Source organism: Protobothrops mucrosquamatus, unplaced genomic scaffold, assembly GCF_001527695.2.
Source record: "Protobothrops mucrosquamatus isolate PMUCROS unplaced genomic scaffold, P.Mucros_1.0 scaffold_217, whole genome shotgun sequence".
Classification (NCBI taxonomy): domain Eukaryota; kingdom Metazoa; phylum Chordata; class Lepidosauria; order Squamata; family Viperidae; genus Protobothrops; species Protobothrops mucrosquamatus.
In genome coordinates this window covers 388,181-413,062 of record NW_015386293.1, presented here as the reverse complement: position 1 = coordinate 413,062, position 24,882 = coordinate 388,181, and the positions used below count along the sequence as shown (strand labels likewise).

The 24,882-nt window shown below is 36.8% G+C and overlaps 1 protein-coding gene across 2 annotated transcripts; it reads left to right on the top strand.

The window, feature by feature from the left end:
- The first annotated feature begins 27 nt into the window (after positions 1–27).
- APOO (apolipoprotein O) lies at positions 28–18,764 on the top strand. 2 transcript variants are annotated; one of them, XM_015827794.1, is made up of 9 exons: positions 28–113; positions 6,520–6,630; positions 6,868–6,987; positions 7,304–7,358; positions 8,967–9,062; positions 10,597–10,688; positions 13,029–13,136; positions 14,936–15,019; positions 17,586–18,764. In XM_015827794.1, the coding sequence occupies exons 1-8, from the start codon at positions 63–65 to the stop codon at positions 14,990–14,992; spliced, it is 690 nt and encodes a 229-aa protein (XP_015683280.1). In that variant the 5' UTR covers positions 28–62; the 3' UTR covers positions 14,993–15,019; positions 17,586–18,764. The 2 variants fall into 2 exon arrangements, with proteins under 2 accessions (XP_015683280.1, XP_015683287.1); XM_015827801.1 differs by lacking the exon at positions 14,936–15,019.
- The last annotated feature ends 6,118 nt before the right edge of the window (positions 18,765–24,882 follow it).

Sequence of the window (24,882 nt, the reverse complement as noted above, 5' to 3'; positions counted from 1 at the left end):
CGTCCGTCGGCTTTTGCCATTACAGTACAGTACCCGTATATCAAGCGCATACTTTTTACGTCATGAGCCCTGGCTACACTTCAGGAGAACACATTTTCACCGCCATGTTCAAGGTGAGAAAGTTTCCTTAGTACTTTTAGGAAGAAATTGGCGACATAGCCTTCTCCATCTTTGGTGCTGCCCCTGCAACGTGCGTGTTTTGAGCTGAGATCATCTGTAGAGCAGTACTTGCTCCTTGGGCTTTTGCTTGTTAGTTGGAGATGGGCTAGGCCCATAGCTGACTCAGGCTAGGCCCATAGCTGACTCAGGAATTCTGGGAGTTGAAGTCCATGAGTCATAAAAGAGCCGAGGTTGCCTACCCCTGGGCTAGGCGAAGAGGTGGCGGTATTGCACTCATGCCAGTTTATCCAGCCTCGCCCACCAACATTTGTTACCGAGTAAATAAATAAGGAACGGCAAGACAGGAGAAAGAAGACGAGCGCATGATGAGATATGAACAGCTTATTGACTAAAAAAGCGATGATTAAAATTAAAGTAACACTTCCGAATGTATAGTTGTATGGTTGAATGTATAGTTATCTTTATTAGAATTAGGAAAAAGTCACAAAATATTAACTCTTCCTCATGTTAAATGATGTAAAAATGAAATGTGAAAAAGACTAAAACACTCACGTTTTAAAAAAAAAGTTCAGCTGCTGTGTTCATTTTAAAGTTGATTGCAAGATTGAGATAGACGATTGAATGAATGCATACTTTTGTCAACCTGAATGCCTCCAGAAGTCCTGAATCACAACTTCTGTGGTTCCTAGTCAGTATATAGTTGCATATCTAAACTACAGGAAATAAATTTGGAGAAAGATGTCGTAAAAGGAATGGTGAACTTCTTATTTTGAAAACATGTTTGTCTTGTAGAACAGATATACAAAAAAATTAAAATACAGCACTTAACAAAGCTAAACATTAACCTGATATGGAGGAATTACACCAACAGATAATTGTCTAGAAATAACATCCAGTTCATAATCCATATGAACATTCAAATTCATATTGTCAACTAGCCTGTAAAAGAGAAATCATGTCCTTTTCACTATTGAATGGGAAACCTATTTTCAGGCTGACTGTTCATTTATAATACAATGTGGATATATTGGTTTATTCCTCAGTTATATAAACTATTTGTGCTGTCAGTTTAAAGTTTTTTTTATCTCTATTAAAATAGAATAATAAAATAAGATCCTTGAGTTCAGCTCCACTACTCAATGTAGTTAAGTATATCCAACAGATGGCAGTCTAGCACCTGTTTGCACATATTCTGGAGACTTCTCCAGGAAATGGATTTTACTGTTAAATTGTTAGATAGATTGAATTTATGTATTATTTATTTATTTATTTATTAGATGGGTATGTATCCTGCCTTTATTATTTGTAAGTAACTCAAGGCAATTCACAATACACAATGCTCCCTTCTATTTTCCCCACAACAGTTCTGTAAAAGTAGGTTGGTACTGGAAATGTGTAGCATTTTGAAAATTAGGATGTATAGTAATTATTATTTATTAAATTTATATGCTGCCCAATTCCTAGAGACTTTGGAAAGTTTACAAATGATAAAAAACATGAAAATATGACATGACTTTGGAAAGTTTACAAATGATAAAAAACATGAAAACATGAAATGAATATAACAAAAAAAAACCAAAAAAGGTGGATATTACAGTATAACCAACCAAGTTTAAACAAAAGAACACTACCTAAATTAAAATGAGGCTTCAGTCATCCCTATCAAAGGCCTGGATAAAGAACCACATTTATAACCAGGTTCTATATAGGGCTAAACTGGCAACTGCAGCATGCAAATCAGAAGAATTACATGGATATAATAAGGCATACATTGCATACCACACCAGTCGAAGCCCCTGGATACTCTTCAAGGTCACTCCCATGTAGACCACATTGCAGTAATCAAGCCATCATGCTTATATACTGTATATTTATATTAAATATAAGTTCTAAATATATATTTAAAACAATCTATTACCCTCTTTTCTCTGAATCCATTTTTAATGTAATTGATACTCATGGTGACTAAATGAAAGTGTGCATGCTGGGCAGTGTGAGAAAAAACATTATTGCATGTTTGCAATAGTGGCGAATATCTGTAGCTTGGGTGTAGGATGAGGGTGAAGGTTTGTTCTCCGAGCTTGTGGGTTGTTTTCTAAATATTTCATTACCGGTGTCTATACTACGTAGCTTTTTCTAATGGCTGTGCATGTGGTAACTCAGGACCCTTCATTGATAGCCACTGCTTCTCTTTTGTGGCCTTTGCGAGCGAAGGATGAGTGAAAGAGCAAGTGAGGGACTTTTGCGAGCAATGTGTGAGTGAATGAGAGCAAAAGAGAAGCTTGTGCGAGCAATGTTTGAGTGAATGGAGCAAGAGAGAAGCTTGTGTGAGTAACATGTGAGTGAATGGAGCAAGAGAGAAGCTTTTGCGAGCAACGTGTGAGTGAATGGAGCAAGGGAGAAGCTTGTGCGAGCAACGTGTGAATGAATTGAGCAAGAGAGACGCTTGTGCGAGCAACGTGAGTGAATGAGAGCAAGAGAGAAACTTGTGAGCAACATGTCAGTGAATGGAGCAAGAGAAGCATTTGCAAGCAACGTGTGTGAATGAGCAAGAGAGAAGCTTTTGCCAGCAATGTGTGTGAATGAGCAAGAGAGAAGCTTTTGCGAGCAACGTGTTTGTGAATGAGAGCAAGAGAAGCTTTTGCGAGCAACGTGTGAGTGAATGAGAGCAAGCTAGAGGCTTTTACTAGCAAAGGGTGAGGGGGGTTGCGAGTGAAGTATGAGAGAAAAAGGGAAAAGTGAGGGGGAGAAGGGAAAAAGAAAAGTCATTGCCTTCTGAGTTCCACTGTTGCAGTAGGAAGGAAGCATTAACATTGAACCTCAACATTTTACTTTTCCATAATATAAACTAGCCATTTCTATAACAACAAATGAATCTAACCAGTAAAGCCCAAAATCCCCCCTCCCTTTTTTTTAGTCATCAAGTTTTTGACACCTTGCTAAGCACTGGTAGTACTCGAATATTGTCATGTCCTAAAAGTGGTACAATCTGTGAAAAGGTTGAAAAGCCCTGTTCTAGGCTATGTAGTCACATGTATTCCCAGAATTGTTTTATTGATACTTTTTTCCTAACTCCAATTTAAATAACTAGAGTTCTAATTAAATAGTGCCCAACCCTTCTATTTGAAAACAAAAAGCCTCTATAATTTTGCTATTTATCAGTAGTACACATTCTATCTACTTAGCCCAAGAGACAGAGAATAGTAATTAAAAATAATAATTAATAATAATTGAAGTGCCTCAGCAGATGGCGTCTGATTTTCTCTGGCCACAGGAGCTAAATAAGAGCATTCTTTATTAAAAAATGGTTGGGAGATGACCAGGAAATTCCATGACTCTAGGTCAGATTATATAGTCACAAAATATTCTACACAAGTAAGGCATTAGCAAATCATTTTAATGTTGTTGAGAAGTGAACTACAGGAATTTGTCACTAGCAATTGAAAGAGATTTTACTTTAAGTGAAGACAAATCTCTGAATATGTCTGTTGTGCTATTCAGTATAGTGGGGGGGGCTGCAGTTGTGTTTTTTTACCTTTACTGTTTAATGTGCTATTGGGTGAAACAAGTGATGTAATTAATGACAATTTTGTTTTGGCCAACTCTAATGAAAAGCATGTATTAGCATTACAAAATTTAAGCCAGAGAATCATTTGTATAACAAAATCCAGTCTAAGAAAATATAGCCATACGGTCATATTGTTTTGTTCTTGCTTCTGTATGGATTGAATTTTGAGCAATTTGAGCTGTTCAAATTACAAAATGGAAATAGCCTGTATTGTGACTCTATGTCCTAGAAAATTTGATTGAGCTACTCAATGAGTAAAGTTCTCAGGTTTATGCCTGGGTTTTCCGTAATTCATAATTTTTGTATGATTAAGTACTATGAGCCATTGACAACTCACATTATTAATACAGAGTATAGTGGCAAAGAGATCCATACATAAGCAATTTTATTTTTAAAAGTAGGCTTACCTTCTTTTATCCTGGAAGAGCAGATACCGTCCCCTCCAAATTGTATAGTTTGTAGCTATGGCAGATCACTGCTGCTTTAGCTGAGTCCTTAACACCCAAATAACATTCTTGCAGAGTAACTGCATTCCCTAGAAAGCTGTGTGGCTGCTTTGAAACCATCCTGTGTTTTCTCTGCAAGGATCTGCATAGATCTATTTGTGATGTGATTGTTTTAGAACAGGACTTTTCAACCGGTGGTACGCGTACCACCTGTGGCACTTTGCCACGTGGCAGGTGATATGCGACTGCTAGCCAAGTGTAGCGGGGGAGGGGAATGAGCCGAAGTGACTCAAGCCTGAGGGAGAGGCAGCTGCAGCTGCAGGACTGTCTGGGCTCTGCAGAAGCCCCAGGAGCAGGCAGGGCTCCAGCTGATTGGCGCTTCCGGAAGCAGCAGCACAGAGCTGGAGGTGAACTGAAGAAAAAGGGGGGGAGGAAAGGAGAGGCTATAAAAGGAGGTGGTTTGGGCGGGAAAGGGAAAAAAAGACAACAGGGAAAGAGGAGGATTGTGCAGCAGGCCGGGAGGAAACAGACAGGGAAGAAGCAGCAGCTGTTGCTGGAAAAAAGGTCCCCTGGTTCGTTTTCTCCAGCCAGGAGACTGCAGTCAGCGCTGGCAAATGAGCATGTCGGAAAGGAAGTGGGTTTATTTAGTTCTGGATCAGTTGGCAGCTTGATTATGTTACCATAAGGATTTTTGTACAGTTTTTACAGAGTTTTGTAATTCAGAGGCTCCTTTGTGTGCTTTGGTTATTGGAACATTTTAGTCTGTATTTTAGGCTAGTAATGAGTCCAAAGTGTTGACTTCTGTAGGTTTAATCCCTTTAAACAAATGTAATTAGTTTTACTCTCTTATCTTGAGTCTGTCTATGGCTTTTAGAAAGTTTTATTTGAAAGTAAACAGGCTTAATTTAAGGTTAAAGCTTTTTGCAATTGCCAGAGCCTTTCAGTCTCGAATTGCAACATTGTGACACATGACACGCCTGAGGCAGCTTAAAGGAAAAAAAAATCCAGAATTTATGTGTTTCTTTATTTTGTGAGCCTTTCTTGCTTTGCACTTGATTCCTGTGTCCTTAAAGGTACAGGGAAGGGATGGAGGGTACATTCTTACTACACTGTGCTCAGAAGGGAGAGAGGAAGAAGGGCTGACCAGCTAGCTCAGGGGTCTACAAACTTAGCAACTTTAAGACCTGTGGACTTCAACTCTCAGAATTCCTCATCCAGCCGTGATGGCTGAGGAATTCTGGGAGTTGAAGTCCACAAGTCTTAAAAATGCCAAGTTTGAAGACCCCTGAGCTAGCTGGTAGTGGTGCCTATTAATAAACATGGATAAATTTATCATGCATTTGTCAGTGCAAGGGGGAAGTGATTCAGCAAAGGAACTGCCACCAAAGAAATTAAAACTGGTACTTTTTCCTTTTTTTCTACAGTTTGTAATATTTTATTAGATTATAGAATAAAATACAAAAATACAAAAGCAAATAGTAGGACACAGTGGGGAGGAAAAAGGGGGGGAAAGTGAGGGGGAGAAGGGAAAAAGAACAGACTTCCTCTGTTGCAGTAGAAAGAACCATTAACATTGAACCTCAACTTTTTACTTTTCCATAATATTATAAACTAGCTATTTCTATAACAACAAATGAATCTGATCCGTAAAACCCAAAATCCCCCCCCCTTTTTAGTCATCAAGTTTTTGACACCTTGCTAAGCACTGATGGTACTCAAATATTGTCATGTCCTGAAAGTGGTACAATATATGAAAAGGTTGAAAAGCCCTGTTTTAGAATTTTGTTAATGGCAAGAAGTATTAGGATTTAACTGCATGCATTCAAGATTTGACTTTGTTTTAAACTTCTGCTATTTTTGAGGGAATTGTAGAAGTGTTGAACTTCCAAAAGGAGAGCTATTCCTGATGAACCAATGAATAAAAGTGAATTCTTGCCACTCCCTTGTTCCTAGGATTAGGTCGTGGTGTCCAGAGCAAATACTAATTAATCATAAAAACCTGACCTTGTAATTTGATCAAGAGAATGAATGCTTTTCAAAAACATGTTTACATCTCTTCTTGAAAATGTCATTGGTTTTTTTCCCCATGATCAGCCCAGTGCTTTGTTTTTAGTTCCTGGCTCCTGTAGATTTTTTTCTTCCAATAATACAGGTTTAAAAGCTTACATATTTGACATAATACACACCAAGTACAGGAGATACAAGGAACAGCCTTATTGAAGCTCAAAAATGTGCTTTTGTGGATTTATATGCATCTTTCAGTTTCTACTTTATAAAACTCTGCAGAGTCGTGACAATAACTTGCGTAATTCATGTTTGAAATGCAATTATGTATGTTCAATTCCATTTGTACATATGAAATATCCCTGTTTTTATTACATTTAGATAAGGCAGTTGATTGCTGCACCTGGTACCTTAAGCTTGCTTGCTGTGCAGGTTTATGCTGATTCTGCTGAGAATAAATCTTCCAAAAAGAACCTACTAAAGGTTGATGAGGTATGAGTCTATCTTTTCTCTAAATGATTTGCTTATTCAACCATTCTCTAATTTCAGTATGTAGATCCATAATTTAGATCTCTTCTAATGTAGTTATTCTTTTTTATGAAGGTGTGTTGCAGTGTTGCAATGCTGCCTCATTCTGGTTTATGTAGAAGAATTTCCCATGTGGAGAACCCCTCCAATATACACTTTTATTGGAACATAAATAGTAACTGTATTTACTGCTATTTACAGCTTTCACTCTATACCAGTCCATCACCAAAATCAAAGTATGTGGAAGATCCAGAGTCACAACTGGAAGAAACTATTTCTCATCTGCGGCATTCTTTGGAGCCATACGCAGCTTGGGTTCAGGTATAGCACTTCATTTTGTTACCATTCCAAGAACTGAATAATTTGTATAAGGTTGTTGTATAAGCAATTTATTGCAGAAATTATACAAGGAGAACCTATTTCTCTTGTGTTCAGTGTTATTACTTTGTCAACTCAGTTATTTTGGTGGTAGCCAATCTTACCTGATCTCACAAAATTAATCAGGATTGGATTAAAAATGCCAGGGCCCGTGGTTTACACTGGGAAGTCCAAGAAATAGCCCATACTTAAATTGCTTTGGAAGAAATGCCACAATCTTTTAATATACTAATAGTTGATTCAATTTTGCCCTTTTTAGGACTGTACTGGTAAAGTTATGCCTAAGATAGAAAAGGCCTGTGAATATGTTAAAGGTGAGAGCATGTTTCCAGAAATTAAACTATACGCATTTTGGAAATATTATAATACATTGTTACTGTACTGTGCTTGTGTTACTGTACATATTTTTAAAGTACTGTAACTTCATTATACAGTCTGTTTACATTCCCACTGCCTATGTTTTATGAATAAGGTCATATACCACCCTTCTGATAACAGTAGAACAGACATGTCAAACACAAGGCCCCGGGGCCGGATGCGGTCCGCGACGTGGTTTCATGTAGCCCGCGAAGCCATCCTGGAAACAGTGAGGGAATGGCCCCCGCTGCCTTGGCCCCGACCCAGGTCGCCTGGGAGCCAATGTACAATTTTGTGGTGGCCATTTATGCTGAAACGCATTCATCTTAGTTCCACAAGGCCATCTGGAAACACCGAGGAACCAGCCCCTGCCACATTGGTCCCGCCCCCTGGGCACGCGCTGGGGAGGTGTCACCCTTTGTGAGGAATGAAGAAATGCACCATCGCCTGGAAGTGGCCAGCAAATGGCCCTCGCCTACTTCACATATCCGGCTTGATGGGCTCCAGGGGAGGGGTTTCGGCAGGCAGCGGGGCGCTCTCCTCACAGCGCCAAGAGGCTGAGGCAGGCGGCACAAATCCAAAAAGAAGTGTGCTGCCACTCAGCCCCCAGCCTGCCCAATTTCAGCAGGCAGCAAAGTGCAAGCTTTGCACTGCACGGCTCAGTCTCTCGGCTGTGAGGAGAGCGCCCCGCTGCCTGCCGAAACCGGGCAGGCTGGGGGCTGGGTGGTGTCGCGCTTCTTTTCGTATTTGCGCTGCCTGGCTCAACCTCTCGGCACTGTGAGGAAAGTGCCTCGCTGCCTGCCGAAACCAGGCAGGCTGGGGGCTGGGCGGCATTGCACAGGTAACATTGACTCTCACGTTGCTCATGGCATCCCCTCCCCCAAAGCCCACCAAGCCAGATATGTGAAGTAGGCGAGGGCCATGTGTTGGCCACTTCCAGGCGATGGTGCATTTCTTCATTCCTCACAAAGGGTGACACCTCCCCAGCTGTGTTTCTTGCCTGTTTTTCTCCCTCCCTCATCTCAAATATTTTCCCACCACTCTGTTCTTAGGAAGGAAGGAAGGAAGGAAGGAAGGAAGGAGAGGGAGGGTCTGAGAGAAGTCCTGCCTTAGTCCTGCCCTGCTGCCCTTTCACCATCCCTTTGCCTCCTCCTCCTGGCCTATCCTGCGGTCTCCCATCCTATTGCTAAGGAAACTTTGGATACAAAGCCGGGTCTCCTCCCATGGAGAGGGAGTGCACCTCCCTCTGACTTTTCCCTCATACCCATCATGAGCAGCCTGGCTAAGGAGAGCAAGCACATAAAAGTTAATTGATACTTCTTAGTTAATCATTGTTTCTTAGTCTGACCTACCAACAAGATTGTCACAAGGACAAAGTGCAAATATCTTTCTAACTAATATATCTTTATTATATTAGATAATAATATATCAAATATCTTTCTAATTTTGTAACTAGCTATATATAATGGAAATATACAAATAATAATTAAATACTCTGGAATAATATTTAAATACTCTAGAAAATAGGTGTGAATAGGTAATGTGCTACTGGTTTTTTTTTTAAGAGAATTATGAAATCATCAAAGCTCCACCTCCAGGATTTTATCCAAGGCTTGGTGTTATAGGTTTTGCTGGTATTGTTGGATTGTTCTTGGCAAGAGGTATGTTTGTTTTCAATGTTTGTTCAAATTTTGGTGTCCATTTACTCTTTCAGCAAGGCAGAACTTAAACTGCAATGTACAATTAATTGATACTATGATGCTCAACCAGAGTTTTACCATCATTAAACTACAAAATTCAATAGATCAACATTAGAATTTATTTGGAATAAGCTGGACATGTTTCAGACAAGAGGACCATGCATAATACAGGTGTAAAAATACTTATTATAAACCAACAATTGTATCAACTAATTCAAAAGTAAATTCCATTAAGGAACAGAAACATGATGATTATGCATTTAATGACTCATTTTTTATACAGGGAGAATGTACATATTCTTGTACAGAATGACATTATATAGATCATGATCCTCTTTTAAAGCCATCAGTTACTGTATATTTAATAGACAAACATGGCAAAACACTGTTTTCATATTGTTGCTGAAGTCATATGTTAAAAATCATAGCTTAGCTATAAGGTACATGTCTCTAGTAGATGAAGTAGAGGTAGAAAAGGTAGAAAAGAATCCTGACTAAACCTTGTCTCTGCTATTAGTCAGAGATCCTTCTGGGCTCAATTGATAAATGAATAATCTGACACAATATAAGCACTGGTTATTCATAAATAGCATTTATGAATAGAGCAAGTGTTTATCACTTGTTGAATCTATCTACGTGGCTAGGCCAGGGGTAGGCAATATGTTCTTTCCCAGATATTTTGGAATATGGAGACTGAATTATAAATTAAGAATATGTGGGTAGGGTCTTTCAAAGACCAAAGCCAGGCTTGCATCATTTTGCTACAGTGTTTAATATTCCTTTGTTCTTCACTATCCTGTTTTCCTATATCTTTATATCTAATTGTCATCAGTTAACATATTTTCCCCAGTCTACCTATTGCCAAAGTAATTCCTATAATAGTAATACAAAGATTATGTAACTTAGTGTGGCTAAGAATCTGCCCTTTTGGGGACGCGGTGGGTGTAGTGGCTTAATGATGCTGGCCAGCAGAATGGTCTGCACACTGGCGGTTCGATACCAGCTCTGTAAGACAGAGTGAGCTCCTGCCACTTGCTCCCCAGCTCCTGCCCACCCAGCAGTTTGAAAGCATGCAGTATTGGAAGTAGATAAATAGATATCACTTTGATAGGAAAAATTTAGCTATGTTTGTGTGTGCGATGAGGGGAAGCCAGCTCTGGACCTAGCTGGATATGAGACAATGCAACATGAGACAAAGCGAGGCAAGACCAGCAGAGTTGCCTGAAAGAGCCAGCACCCTGAACACCACTAATCAGCTAGTGTAAGCTAGTTTGTCCCCTGTGGTGCACCAAGGATAGACAGGCAAGCGCCAAACAGAATGAACTAGCAATTTAGGCTATCAGGACTGCATCGTGTCTAGCATGTGTAGATTTCCCTGACATTGTATGCCGTACTCTAAATAAATAACTAAGTATGTATGTAAATAGGAAGCCCTTTTAATTTCATCTTATTCAGTATATCACATACCAGAAGTAACATTTCTTCTGTGGAATAGGTTCCAAAATTAAAAGATTGGTGTACCCGATAAGCTTCATGGGGATTGGTACTGCTCTCTACTATCCACAGCAAACAGTTGCTGTTGCCAAGGTAATCATTGAAAATCATCCTTTTTATTCACGTACCCTTATATTTCTTGTAATCTTTAACTTTTCTTAAGTAATATATTCAGTCCAAAGTGTTGGGTTAATATACTGTAGTGTAGGATTCCATAAGTGAATATGACTTTGTGCACACACACATACAAACCTAGTTGAGTCTGTTGGTTTGATCTCCGAGCTTGGCGATTTGGCTGCAAATGTTTCATCCCCATTCGGAGGGAGGCATCTTCAGTGCGCTTTGAATTGTGCTCGTCTGTCAGAGCATCGGCCTTTAAATTGCAGCCAAATCGCCAAGCTTGGAGATCAAACCAACTACCAATCCGAGCTACTAATATTCAAACACATCTCATAGTTGAGTCTACTTAGTCCCAGTTCATTATTATTTGTTATTTATCCCAGTATATCAGTTGGGGAGATTTTAGTGATTTGCAACTCTAATTCTATTTCCTTAATGAATAATCAGGAAACCAAATGTTCTCATTAGCACATACTTTTATAGCTATTTTTTCTGCAGAGCCTCTCATGAAAAAACTTTGTAGGTTCTTGTAGTTTCTTTTTTCATCAGCTATGTTTTCCTCTTCTTAGTAATGTTGAAGACACAGATTTTTTTAATATAACTGAATAGAAATTTGTTTCTTTATTTTATAAATGCTAAAATTAAGTCTGCACAAATAATAGTGTTGCTCATGAAACAGTACAAATAGTGGAATATCAAGTTGCAGCAATTTTATGTATTAATTTTATGGGGTGCCTATAAAATGTGCCTACTTAACAAATTAAACCCTAGTAAGAACCACACCTGGAATACTGCAACCAATTTTGGTCACCATATCACAAAAAAGATGTTGAGAGTTTGGAAAAATATTCAGAGAAGAGCAACTAAGATGATTAAAGGCGTGGAGACTAAAACAAAGAACGGGTGCAGGACTTGGGTTTGGCTAGTCTAAAGAAAAGAAGAAATAGGGAAGACATGATAGCAGTATTTCAGTATCTGAGGGGCTGCCATAAGGAAGAGGGGGTCACGTTATTCTCCAAAGCACCAGAGGGCAGGACAAGAAACAATGGTTGGAAACTGATCAAAGAGAGAAGCAACCTGGAATTAAGGAGAAACTTCCTGACAGTGAGGACAATTAACCAGTGGAGCAGCTTGCCTCCAGAAATTGTGGGCAGTCCATCACTGGAGATTTTTAAGAAGAGACTAGACAGTCACTTGTCTGAGATGGTATAGGTTCTCCTGCTTGAGCAGGGGGCTGGACTAGAAGATCTCCAAGATCCCTTCCAGCTTCTATTCTATTCTATTCTATTCTATTCTATTCTATTCTATTCTATTCTATTCTATTCTATTCTATTCTATTCTAATTGCAGCTAAAAAGTATATTAGCACTGTATAGCCATCTTTTCTTGAATATAATTTGAGACAATACAATATTTTCCAACATTAAATACTGAACCATAGAACAAAGCTATCTATTATATGAGTCTTGAAAGTGTAATAGAAATGATTACAGCTGAAGTTGTTTATAGGGTGGAAGCTTTCAGTTCTGTTAATGATTACACAGAGCTTATGCATCCTGCTTTTGTAGCTGAAATTCAGAACTTCAGTTTTTAAACTGTAAATGTTCTCAGAAAACAAATGTTTCAGTTTGTTTCTGTCAAATCTCACACTATTCTAAAACATAGTTTTAGCTACATCTGTTCACATTTTGTAACTCTATAATTTATTTTCTACTGAATTATAGCATGGAAATTTAAGGGTGTTTATACAAGGGGGGAAAAAAATTCCTCTCCTCTATAGAGATTTGAGGCCCCTGAAAAGCTTTCTGGAAATACTGCTTGTCAATATGGGGTAAAGTGCAAGATGTTGCTATGTAAAATAGGCACAGGGATTTCTCTTTGTTTCTGTAAGCAGTAATTTAAAGCAAGATTTCTACTTACAGTTTATTTCAAAACTTGGTAAGAAAATCAGATGCTTTTTTTGTGCTGCCTTTCCCAAATAAACCTCAACTATTCTTCTTATTTATTTATATTATAATAAAGTCATACTGGGCAATACTTATGGCTGACTTATACATTCATTTTATGGTGTCACTGAGAAATTGAAAACGTTTAATGTGTATTGCAGTGTATGTATATGATCAAGGTGTCTTAGTATAAATTGAATAAACTAGCAGTTATTTCTTGCTATCTTGTTTACTTTATAGCTTTTTCTCTCAATATCATGATTTGCTATACTACTTACCTAAACTTAGATATGTACTATTTATTGAAATTGATCAAGCCAGAATATACCTCTTAAGGTAACTATCATCATATCACTGGTTTTTGAAAGGTAACTGGCCTCCGCCTATATGACTGGAGTCTACGAGCATATATAAGCCTAGAATCTCTTTGGAAAGATAGTTCAAAAAAGAAAAGGTCTGCAAAAGCAAGTAACAAGGTATGGTGTCTGAGATGTTTATTGGTATTTTTTTTTATTTGGCATGTACATTTTTGTTTCTGCTGATTTGTCCTCATATTTTAGTTATAAAAGCTATGCAGGGATAAACACAAGCTATCACAAACTTCAACAATAATTAGGAAAGGCCTGAAAACCTGGCTCTGCCATTTGGTCTGGAGATCCATTAGGGCAGGGGTCCCCAACCACCCGGGCCTTGATCTAAAACTGGGCTGCAGCCTGTTTGGAACTGGGCCGCGTGAGCTGCGAGCGAGCACACGTGTGCACATAGCTCCACTTGTGTGAGTGGAGGGCACTCACATGCACACTTGCCTGTCACACAGAACCATCCCTTCTGCCCCGCCCCCCCAACCAGGCCACCAAATCAGAAAGGTTGGGGATTGCTGCATCAGGGGAGTACATCACTATAGGCTACCAAACTAATTAACTGACCCCCACCTCCCCCCTTTGCTATCTGCTCCTCCTCTGCCCGTCTTTTTAAATTTCATATTATTGTACTTTCATTGTTTATTTTTATTGTTTTATTCCTTTGCTGTTGTTATGTTTACATTTTTTATCATTTTTGTTCCGTTTTATTGTAAGCTTCCCAGAGTAGCCCCAAGGCGAGATGGGCAGCAAATCAATCAATCAAACAAAATATATCTTAGGGTAAAGATAAACTTCTAGATAACTTCAGTATAGTTTGGACTACACTGCCTATGCTGGATATATCTAATGGCAGTTTTATATTAGAGCAACTATAGAACATGAGCTTTATTCTCTCTGTCTTAGTTGATCATTACAATTTGAGGTAAATCTTAGTAGAAATCATAAATCTTTAAATTTTTGTCTTACTAGTCTCTCTAAGCCATAAGGGGAGAAGATAAAGCTTATGGCTGCCAATGTATTAATCACCAGAGTAATGCCCCCATTCTCCTGAGATTAAAATTAAATAAATTAATGTGATCAATATATAATCTGAAAAGTTTGTTAACTCCCTGTCAGATGTCCAGCTAGCGAATCCAAATAAGGAACTCCTGGGACATAGTTCTTCCCAAAAGTAACACTTTTATTGAATACACTACATTGGAACAAAAGAAGTAAAACCAGCTCTGAATTTCTCATTCAAATGTCCACATAATTAAACTTGAATTCCCCCTTTGGCTGTCCCCTTTAGGCCATTGCAATATCCAATCACATATGTTCCTTTTGTTATGGGAACTGCCTGGACCATTCAAACATCTGTGTAGCGTGGCCTTGAAGGGAGGAGCAGGGTCTCACAATCTGCAGACAGATTCTTGGCATTCCATTCCCACCCCATGCAATTCAACCATCCCCCTCCCTATTGTTGTCAAGTTGAGAGCGGAGAAGAAACTAGGTGAAAAGCGAATCACTCTTGACATTCCCATTTTATTACTGAAATAGATATAAACATTTTCCTTTTAATATGCAATACCATCTTGTTTTTACTCAGATATCTATTTTTCTCAAAAGATTTTTTTTTGTCCATAGGTAGAGTTATATAATCAGAGGAGTCACTATGTAATTCTCTCCAAAAATCCAAGCCCACATATTAGTTTTTTTCCCTCAAATATTCCAAAATACATGCTTAGGAGAAATAAAAATTAGGTGCCATCTTAACATGAACATGTGGAATCTGAGGTGTTAAATATTTCTAAATATTTCAGGAGGTAATTTTGTAAGATTTTCTTTCTTGGTTATCTCCCAGTAATCTTTGTTTCTAAATAACTTCAATCTGTACTTTTTAAATTTTTAATTTCCTTGTTTATTTGTTCATGAAGTCCGATGCAGAAAATGAAAAAGAATTGAAAGTACAAGAAGAAAGAGCCATAAAATAAAATACTCCATTACTACTTGTTGAACAGGTAAAAAAAAAACAAGCATGTACTGTTGTTAGGACAAAATTGTATTATTAAAATTGTACTCTTTATAAGGAATACCAGCGACAGAGAATAAAGGTCCATCTAGTGCTACCATTCCACTTGTTAATTAGACATTATTAGAACAATTTGGAGCAGAATTCAGAAATATTTATTTTTATTCTAAAAACTATTCAGAAAGTTATTAGAATAAAAATAAATATTTCTGAATTCTGCTCCAAATTGTTCTAATAATATTCTAACAAATGGAATAATTTAATGCACATGTCAAATTAAGATGAGCAATTTTAATAGACCAGAAGCTGTCCACTTTGCATAGAGAAAGTATATGCTGAATCATAATGCTATCTAGTTAAAAGAAATTGTTTGAGGTGCTTTATAATATTAATACAGCAACAATGAAGACCTATGAACAATTAGAATAAATGAAACTAGTCTAAATAGAATACATTTAAATATTAATGCTGAATTCTTCTTGCGCAATTCCCTATGCATTTGGGTCAGGTAGTTCAGTGACCTCTGATGGTGATCTGGCTTTTTGTATGTGGGGTTATTATTTAACCAAGGCACCATGGGTTATATTGTTACAAAGATTTTAATCTTTGTATTTTGCCCGGAATAATTGCTGTGGAAGTGTGAATTTATAAATCATTTAAGTAAATAAATAACTTTCCCCCCTCCATTTTTTCACCAAAGCTGTTAGCAGTATAAAATTTTCCATTTGATGGCCATTGTTTAACATGCTCCTAACAACTTATAAACTATGGTTTCAGTACTTGAGAATATGTTTTTCAGATTTGGCCATTATATTCACTTGATTAAATTTAGATCCTATCTTTCTGTCAGGAGCTCAAGGTGGTGTCCCTATCATTTCCTCCTTCAATTTCTCCCCATTAAACTGCTGTGTGAGGTAGGTTGGAATGAGAGAAAGTGCTGTCCCAAGTCACCCAATGAGCTTCCATGGCTGAGAGCAAACTTGAATCTGGCTCTCTGTAGTCAAATAGACATAGTTCTAAACCAGAATATCACAGTGCATTATGATTTACATCATGGTATGCTACGATTCATGTAAAGTTGAAGCAAAAGCTTCTAAATCCTCCTTAACAACTTTGCTAGGAAGAAAGTGAAGAAATATGCAAACTCAGGGTGAGGTAAGAGTGGTTAGGCTTGTTTTCTTATTGCTGACATATAACACTTAATGCCTGTTTGCCTTGTTTGTTCGATTGGGTTTTACAAAAAATGTTTTTTTAAAAAAAAATCAATAAAATTAGATTCCTTTTTATTTATTTTTTAACATGCTGAGAAAGCAAATATGCAAATGGGGCTACTTTAAAAAACATTAACTGTTTTATTACTGAAATTATCTCTTCTGATAATTCCAAAGGTATGGTAATATGCACAGTTTTTTAAATTACAGTGTTAACTTTAACTCCATAAAGGCTTAACTTTTAAAATAGGAATCAGGATATAAATTCTGCTAGGCTGTTCAATGGGAGAAATTGTACTTCGGCTTCTCCAGCAAAAATGCCTTTCAGACAGAAAGTAGGGAACTAGCTGATGCCAGTTGGAAAAGATACATTGAACTAGTTAGAGAAGAAGCTGATCCAACGTATGTTTCCTATGTTCCCATCCACACAATTCATAATTCTTGTTATTGTACACAAACTGAAAACTTCTACTACCCATGGGGTAATGAACATTTCCAGATTATTCAAAATACCAATATATGTTTCTTTAGCATCAACTAGGGAATCTGGTTCTGCCCTTTTGAGCTGGTACACTCAGAAAGTCTCAAGGGTACTATTTCTAAAGGTCAAACCTTTGAGGGTAGACAAATAATTGCTCCAGAGTCTAAATACAAGGCAAACAAGCAGCAAGAACATTAAAATATAAAACCATTAATTTGATTCTCTACTTACTTAATTTAGGAAAACATTTTCATTTGTACAGTATTCCTTGTACATGATATGGCCATATTTCCCTACTTCATTTCTCTTCTATGCATTATGAATGCACAATCCACTTTGTCAACCCACTTCCTTCATTTCTGCTTATAGAATTAGCCACTCTAGTTGGTCTGCTGACCTTATCCAGCCTTCCTTTTTTCTAAGAAGCAGTGATGGGCTTTCTTTTTTCCATACTGAATCTGTACCTTTACTTCCCATGGGCCCAGACATATTCTGAGTAATTAAAATAGTAGGGGCCTAGAGGAACCAATGGAATACTTTTATCCTTCAATCAGTCTGAAACTAAGGGTTTTGTTTTAATTAATTGGAAAGCGGTACAGAAAAGCAAAGAGATTTCTTCATACTGCATCTGAATAATTATGTCACATTTTTCTATTATGTCAGAATTCACCTTTTGCCAATCTCACTTCTGTGAATGTATAAAGATGTAAAATATTTGTTGCATTCCAGATGACTATAAGCCATATTTGAATATCCTACAACAGGGATGGTGAGGATGTACTTCAAGATAATCTTATATCATTATTCTTTTGAATATAGATGGATAGATAACATATAGAAATCAATACTTTTTTAAATTACAGAATCTATGAAGATTGAACATGGTTTGCCACTGTCTTTGCTTTGGAAAAGTTGACTTGAAAACTGACTGAATAAGAAGTACTATGGTTGTATTCTGCCAGCTTTGGACTTACGGTCAAAGTTCTGCATGATTATCTTAGGATCCTTCAAGGGTCTCTCTCTGAATTCCTGAGCAATACTTGCAAAGAAATACATTTAATTAAATGTAATGATATGTAATGCTAAATACATGTTTAAGATTAGGCTGCAAATTAAATCTCAAAACTTCTTAGACCCTTGTTACTGTTCATAGGCTTAATTAAAATGAATATTGAAAAACATTGATCTCTTTGTTTTTCTTCTATTAATTAAATTGTGCTATCTTACTAGCATTTGCATAGAAAATTAAGAAGAGAAAATGAATAATATTTTTGGTAAGTAACAAAACTAACTTGTCAAAGGGGGTAGGGGGGAAAAATCAGAAATGCAGTAGGTGTTGTCTGAATTTTCCCTTTCCTCTGCAAATTAAATTCTTCTGGATAACAGAAATCAATGGGAAATATATAATGGAGCATCTGTGAGCTTGCTTCTGTAGACTGATGGGAACAAAACTCTCCTTTAAGCATTTTTTTCTTGCTTGAATGCACAGTTGAGTATGGATGGGAACTAATTATAGCATAATTAATGATTTATTCTTGGGCATCCATAAAGAAAAATTATGCAGTATAAAAATCCAAACATCCAACCCTAGATTGGGGATGACAGATAGAATTTAAATTGTTTACAGCTATTTGCATGAAATGTCTCTGATGGGGGAAAAAAGGTTAACACAATAATAAAATACGTTTTCAATTTCAGTGTCAAATATAAACATTTACAAATGAAACAAGCAGACAAAATAAGCACTGAGAATTTACATATGTTAAGGATATTAAACACATTTTCCTTTAAACACTTTAAGACATTTAATTTTCAAAACGTACAATATCTTTGACAATTATGTGAAATTTCTTTTATAATTCATCAAGAGGTTATAAAGGAAATGCGGTCTTGTATGAATGTAATTCTGTATTAAACTGGTTGGGGTGATTATTGGTACTTAATTTTCTTTGTGTCTTCATAATTTTCAGCATGTATGCATGTATACAGAGGGAAAGATAAATCATAATGGATCTAATGTGTATGATGATTATAAAAGAGCCTTTTTAAAACGTGTTTTGTGTGATCATTTCTCCCCTACGTTATGGGGCATTGACTCTCCTGTTTTCATGTATGTTCGCACTTGACTGCCACCAATTTATTTCTTTGTTCACTTTCTGATGCTAAAACATGAAGAAACACGTTTGTTTTTCTAGTTTTATTTTAGAAATAACATGTTTTTCTTAAAGCATCTCCATAGGTCATATTTGCCTATAGGAAATGTGTCTAAAACCTGGCATTTATTCAGATAAGAAAATGAGAGTTAGTATGATGTAGTGGCTAAGATGCTGAACTAGAATTGGGGAGAACTGGACATTCACAGGCTGGCTTTGGGCTTGCCATAAACTTCCTCAGCCCAATCAATCCCACAGAGTTGTTGCTGGGGAATGGAATGAAGGGGGCTGGCCATATAAGCTGTCTGGTGATCCTGAAGGAAAGGCAATAAATAAATATACTGAGTAATAGTAATGATATCCTGTTTCCAATAAAATATTCTTCAGAACTGTTCAATATTCTATTGATCATCATGGTCATGATCATAATCCCAGATGATGAGCAAAGGAAGAAGATAATAGTTGTGTCAACGCTGCAAATACTGTATATTCTTGCTTTGACAATATGCAGAACTGTCTGGTATTTTTATAGTTAAATCAGGCAACAGTGAAAGCCCGGGGAAAAGAAACCGGAAGTAAATCACATCTTCCAAGTTAATTGGAAGATGTGAACTATGACCCCAAAATAGAGGCAGGGAAAAATGCTTGGAATGTATGTACAACGGAAAAGGATCCAGATCTAAGCATTTCCACCATGCCTACTGACGTCTCTGTAACCTTAATAAATGCTTTTAGGAGAAAATATGCCTGAAAGTCCTTTTAAGTGTTTCATTAATCAGACACATGACATCTTGATTTATCCCTCAAAGCCATAGAGAGATAATACATTGCTTCCCCCCTTTTAAGAATATATGTTTAGTTAAGATGACTGCAATAGAATAGAATAGAAAAGAGTATTTTATTTGGCCAAGTGTGGTTAGACACACGAGGAATTTGTCTCTGGTACAAAAGCTGTCTGTACAGAGAAAAGCAACAGTAATAATCATAATATCAATAAGAAGGGGTAGTAAAGACAATGATAATTTAATGCTACAGCCATATAATATGGGTAAAAGTACATAGACATTAGTACTGTGAGAATTAGGTGTTCAGCAGAGGGATGGCATGAGGGAAGAAACTCTAATTGTTTCCGCATGCAATGTTGTATAGTGGCCTCCTGAGGGGAGGAATTGAAACAATTTATGTTGAGATTATGAGGGGTCTAGATATTTTCTCAGCCCTCAGACAGGAGCAATATACAGGTTTTCTATGGAAAACTGATTTGCAGTTGTTCTTTCTGCAGTCTTAACTATGCAGTGGAATGTGTATCTGTCCTGTTTGGTTGCTGTACCAATCCAGACATTACAGAAGTATAAATAAGAGACTCAATGATTCCTCTGTGAAACTGTATTAACAGCTTCTGGTGCAGTCTGAACTTCCTGAGCTGACACAGGAAGAACATTCTTTGTGGTTTTTTAAATGATGGCTCTAATGTTAGGTGACTATTTCAAATCCTGGGAGATTATAGAATCCAAAAACTTGAAGAACTCTACTGCTATACTGTGCTGTCAAATATAGTAGGTGGTAGAATAGAAAGGTTCCTAAAATATTTCACAAAACCCACAAGTTACAGACTTATCTGTTTATATAGGCTGAAAGTGAACTGTGTGAAGGGAGATTTCAAGCAGTTACAATCTGTTGCAGCAGCATTTTCTCATCACCAGTTTGGCTTCTGTCTTCAAGTACTAGCAATGACTATAAAAAACTAAAGCACTAATACATAAGTAGTTCTAATCTGTGTTTGCATATCATTTTCAGTCACACTTGGAATACTGCATCCAGTTTTGGTCACCACAATATAAAAAAGATGTTGAGACTGGAAAGAGGGCAGAAAAGAGCAATGAAGATGATTAGGAGGCTGGATACTAAGACATACGAAGAACAGTTGCAGGAATTGGGTATGTCTAGTCTAGTGAAAAGAAGGACTAGGGTTGATATGATAACAGTGTTCCATTATTTGAGGGGCTGTCACAAAGATGAAGAGGGCAAACTATTTACCAAACAGCAAAGGCAAGACAAGAACCAATGGATGGAAACTAATCAAGGAGAGAAGTAACCTAGAACTAAGGATAAATTTCCTAACAGAACAATCAACCAGTGGAATGCCTTCTCTTCAGAAGTTGTGGATGCCCCATCACTGGAGATTTTCAAGAAGAGACTGGACAGCCAGTTGTCTAAAATGGTACAGTATACTCTCCTGCTTGTGCAGGGAGTTGGACTAGATGACCTCCAAGTCCCTTCCATTTCTATTATTCTATGTTATTTTATGTGATTTATTCTAGTCTCTATTAAAAATAGATGAAACCTCATAACTAACTTAGACCACATAAAAAACAGGCAGTTCAAAAATGGTCAACAGTTCTACAACAGATTCTGGTACTGACATGCACATATGTTTAATGAAAGAAAATTCCAGATAATCAAGGTCACATTTTCTAATAGAATGCAAAAGTTGTTGCTGGATAAAAGTAAATGTGGAAAATGGAAAGGTTGTCCTGAATCAAGTAATCTGATATTGCATGCTCAATAGCTTTTCCATGTGGGTTGTGTTAGTAAGCTATAAATAGCAACCTAACCTTGCCTTTAGAGTTGTTTTTCTATAAAGATGGGGTAGATATGAGTGAATTCAGTTACACAATTTTCTATGTAATGCAGTACACTTTTTAAAAGAAAATTTTGCTACTTGATTCTGCTGAATGTGTAATTTGGTTATTTAAAAATAACCCTCTGTGAAAAGAATAGTCTTTATTTTGAGGTATTTTCTATTTTTGAAAAATGATACATATTAAGATACCAAAAGCTAGTTTCATTTCCTCTTACAGCAAAACCACAGAAGCTGAATTTCCTGCTAAAAAGCTGTGCATATGATATGTATTTTCCAATTTACACAATACTGTAATGAAGAAATAATAGACTCAAACCAAAATATATTGTTGCATCACTTCAGTTAAGCTCAATAGATTTTTTTTCAATGTCATTTTATGCTCATCAAATCATTGCAGCCAACATGATTATTGATGGTAATTCAGTTAACATGAATGTAAACTTGTATCCTACTGAGAAAAATCTGAACAATACCATGGATTTGATACCAAAAGTTTTAATGTCATTTATTTAGTTAACAAATTTATATGCCATCCAATTTCAGTAGTCCTGGGTGACTCACTAAAATATAGTCAGATGATACAGTAATAAAATTATTTATTATTATTTATTTTAACCCACCTTTATTATTTCTACAAATAAAGCAGAGAATATACCTAATACTCTTTCTTCCTCCTATTTTCACCACAACAATCCTGTGAAGTGAGTTGAGATGAGAGAGAGAGCGGCCTAAGGTCAAACTCAGTTGGCTTTCATGGGACTAGAACTCATGGACTTCTGCTTTCTATTCTGGTGCTTTAACCATAGACCAAACTGGCTGTAAAGTCTAGATTCTATAAAGACTGAAAAAATATGACTTGTACTTGACTACTAAATTGTAATAAGGAGATAGCCTGTTCTATATTATTGTCATAATATAGCAATTTGGCTGAATTATCAAGCTGTGTATTATATTTGCTTGTTGAATGCTGTTAAAAAATACAGTTGACAACTGAGTTTCCAGAATCTTAATATTAGCAGATAATCTATTGAACATGAGCTATATATTGCCCCTGAAGAATTGTTTTGCATCCATTTTTTTCCATTTGCAGTTGAACATAGGACAAATAGTAAAATAGAAGAATCAGTACTTTGACTCCTGGCTCAAATTCATCTCTTAAGAGACATGGATTTTTATCCCAGTGTCCAGTATAATATGGTAATTAAAGAATGAAGGTAGCATGGAGGTACCACCTTGACAGGAAAAAGGATAGGGAAGGATATATTACCTTTCAATCATTTATCCCTTTTTCTGAATTTTCCAGGAAAACAGCTGGCTAATTTTTAAAAAGTGCATCACTTTGCCAAATATTTTGTAGAAAGCCCTAAACTAAAGGAAGAAAAAAAAATCTCAACAAGATGGGTTCATGCAAATGTAGGAAAGCAAGTATTTCTGGAACATGTGCATTTGTGGACTCTTTCATCTTCACAATTTATCTTGTTTATTTATATATTGCATGTATTTAGCCTATACGCCAGCCAATAGTGGTAACAATAGAATCAGTAAATAACAAATATTCTGCAAAACCGGAGACAGTTTGATGCTAAGGCACTGAACCAGGAGTAGGGAAACTTGATGGGTAGTCCCGCCTTAGACATGGAAGCCAGCTGAATGTCTTTGGACCAGTCACTTTATCTCAGCCTAGGAAGAAGATAATGGTAAACTACCACTGAAATCTTGCTAAGTAAACTGCATAGACTGCTGCCAGGAATCAAGTCTGACTCAACGTTACAAAACAAAAACAAACTTTACACAATAAGGTAAAACAACCTGATGAAATTGCATTGAAATGTGCATGAATGGGTGAGGAAAATGCAAAAACCTGAATGTGTTTTGTATTTTCTATAAATTGCTGCAAAATTACTACTGGCCCTTCTTTGGCCATTTGAAACTTTCAAACACTTAATAAAATAAACTGGATAAACTTGCCCTAAATTAATCTTGGACCATTCTCATATAATCATATTTTGAAAGAATAATCTCAATGAGATGTCTGGATCAATGCATCATGAGAATACAAGACACATTTAGGCATGATACCCAGTGCCAAAACATACTTAAGCAAGTGATATCACTTCCTTAAAAGACCAAGTATCTAACTTTTCAATACCATCTGTATCGCAAAGTTTAAATTTGCAGCTGGGCGTATGAGAGCAGGATATAAATATTCTATTTTCTGGGCAGTGCAAACAAGGTTTTGGTTTTTTTTGCATAGTTACTCTGAAAAATAACTTGGGGTAAATACGAACATTTAGTGAGGTTTTTTTTCTCTGTGTCCTATTGCTGTTCTCTACTTATGCTGCTGACATGTTTGAATCAGTTTGATGCTATGAAAATAGTTTGTAGGTAAGGAGTTGAAATGGGAAGAAAATTCATTTAGATTTAGAAACTGCAATATCAAGACCGCTGAGGAAACTGTTGCAACTTGCAGAAGGTTTTTCTTTTTTTTTTGCTTAAGGACAGCTGATGTTACACTTGCAGGGTTCTTGCATACTCTTGGTATTTAAGTTGTGAAATATGTTCACCTGTATGGCAAGAAACTTTCTTAAAATAGATGAAGAAGGAAAAGGTTTTAAGGACAAAAAAGGCAATTGAGAGGTCCATGGAAGAATCTATAGAGGCCTTCCATACCACTGAAACTCATGGAACATAATCATGAGTAACCTACTGTCACACAACCTCCTTGTTCTGGAAGCCTTTTATTATAATTTTTTTCTGCTACCACCACTATAAACTTTTGAGGGTTTAGAAATTCTTTTAAGTCTTGAAAGTAAAGTAACTGTATGGAATACAGGGAAGATACAGGATAGCTCATATATATGAACATTTATTAAAATGTATTTTAAAGCAGGTTCACCTTTCTACAAATATCTAATCAATGTCATTCCAGCCTGGCCTAAAAATGATTTCTAACACTGTCTCCCTAACAGGAGAGAGCTTTTCTTAGGCTCAGATTCGGACCGTTGCTCTGACCTGTCCACCCAAGATCCCTTTCTTAAGTTCCTTTCCTGCTGGAATTTATCCTGGGAGGAGGTGCCCAATTTTGTCATTCTTTGATTGGATGATCCACCCAGTCATCACATCTACAAATCAGAAGCCAATTTAAGAGCAACCAATATCAAGATGAAGAAACATTGGATTCTTGTCAGAAGTTCTCTTCAAAGAGGGATTGTAACAATCATGTTCAGACTGGTGCCGTTATTTCAAAAGATCTGTTGCTTTTCTAGGTGATAGTGAAATTATCAAAAAATGATCAAATTAATTAACAGAGGGATCCTTGGTGCTCTCTGAGCTTGTTTTTGTGCAGACATTTCATTAGCCAAA

Coding starts and splice junctions, on each gene's coding strand:
- APOO (XM_015827794.1), top strand. CDS start 63: ATGAGCCCTGGCTACACTTCAGGAGAACACATTTTCACCGCCATGTTC. Junction 6,988..7,303: donor CATACGCAGCTTGGGTTCAG/GTATAGCACTTC, acceptor TGCCCTTTTTAG/GACTGTACTGGTAAAGTTAT. Junction 13,137..14,935: donor CTGCAAAAGCAAGTAACAAG/GTATGGTGTCTG, acceptor TTGTTCATGAAG/TCCGATGCAGAAAATGAAAA.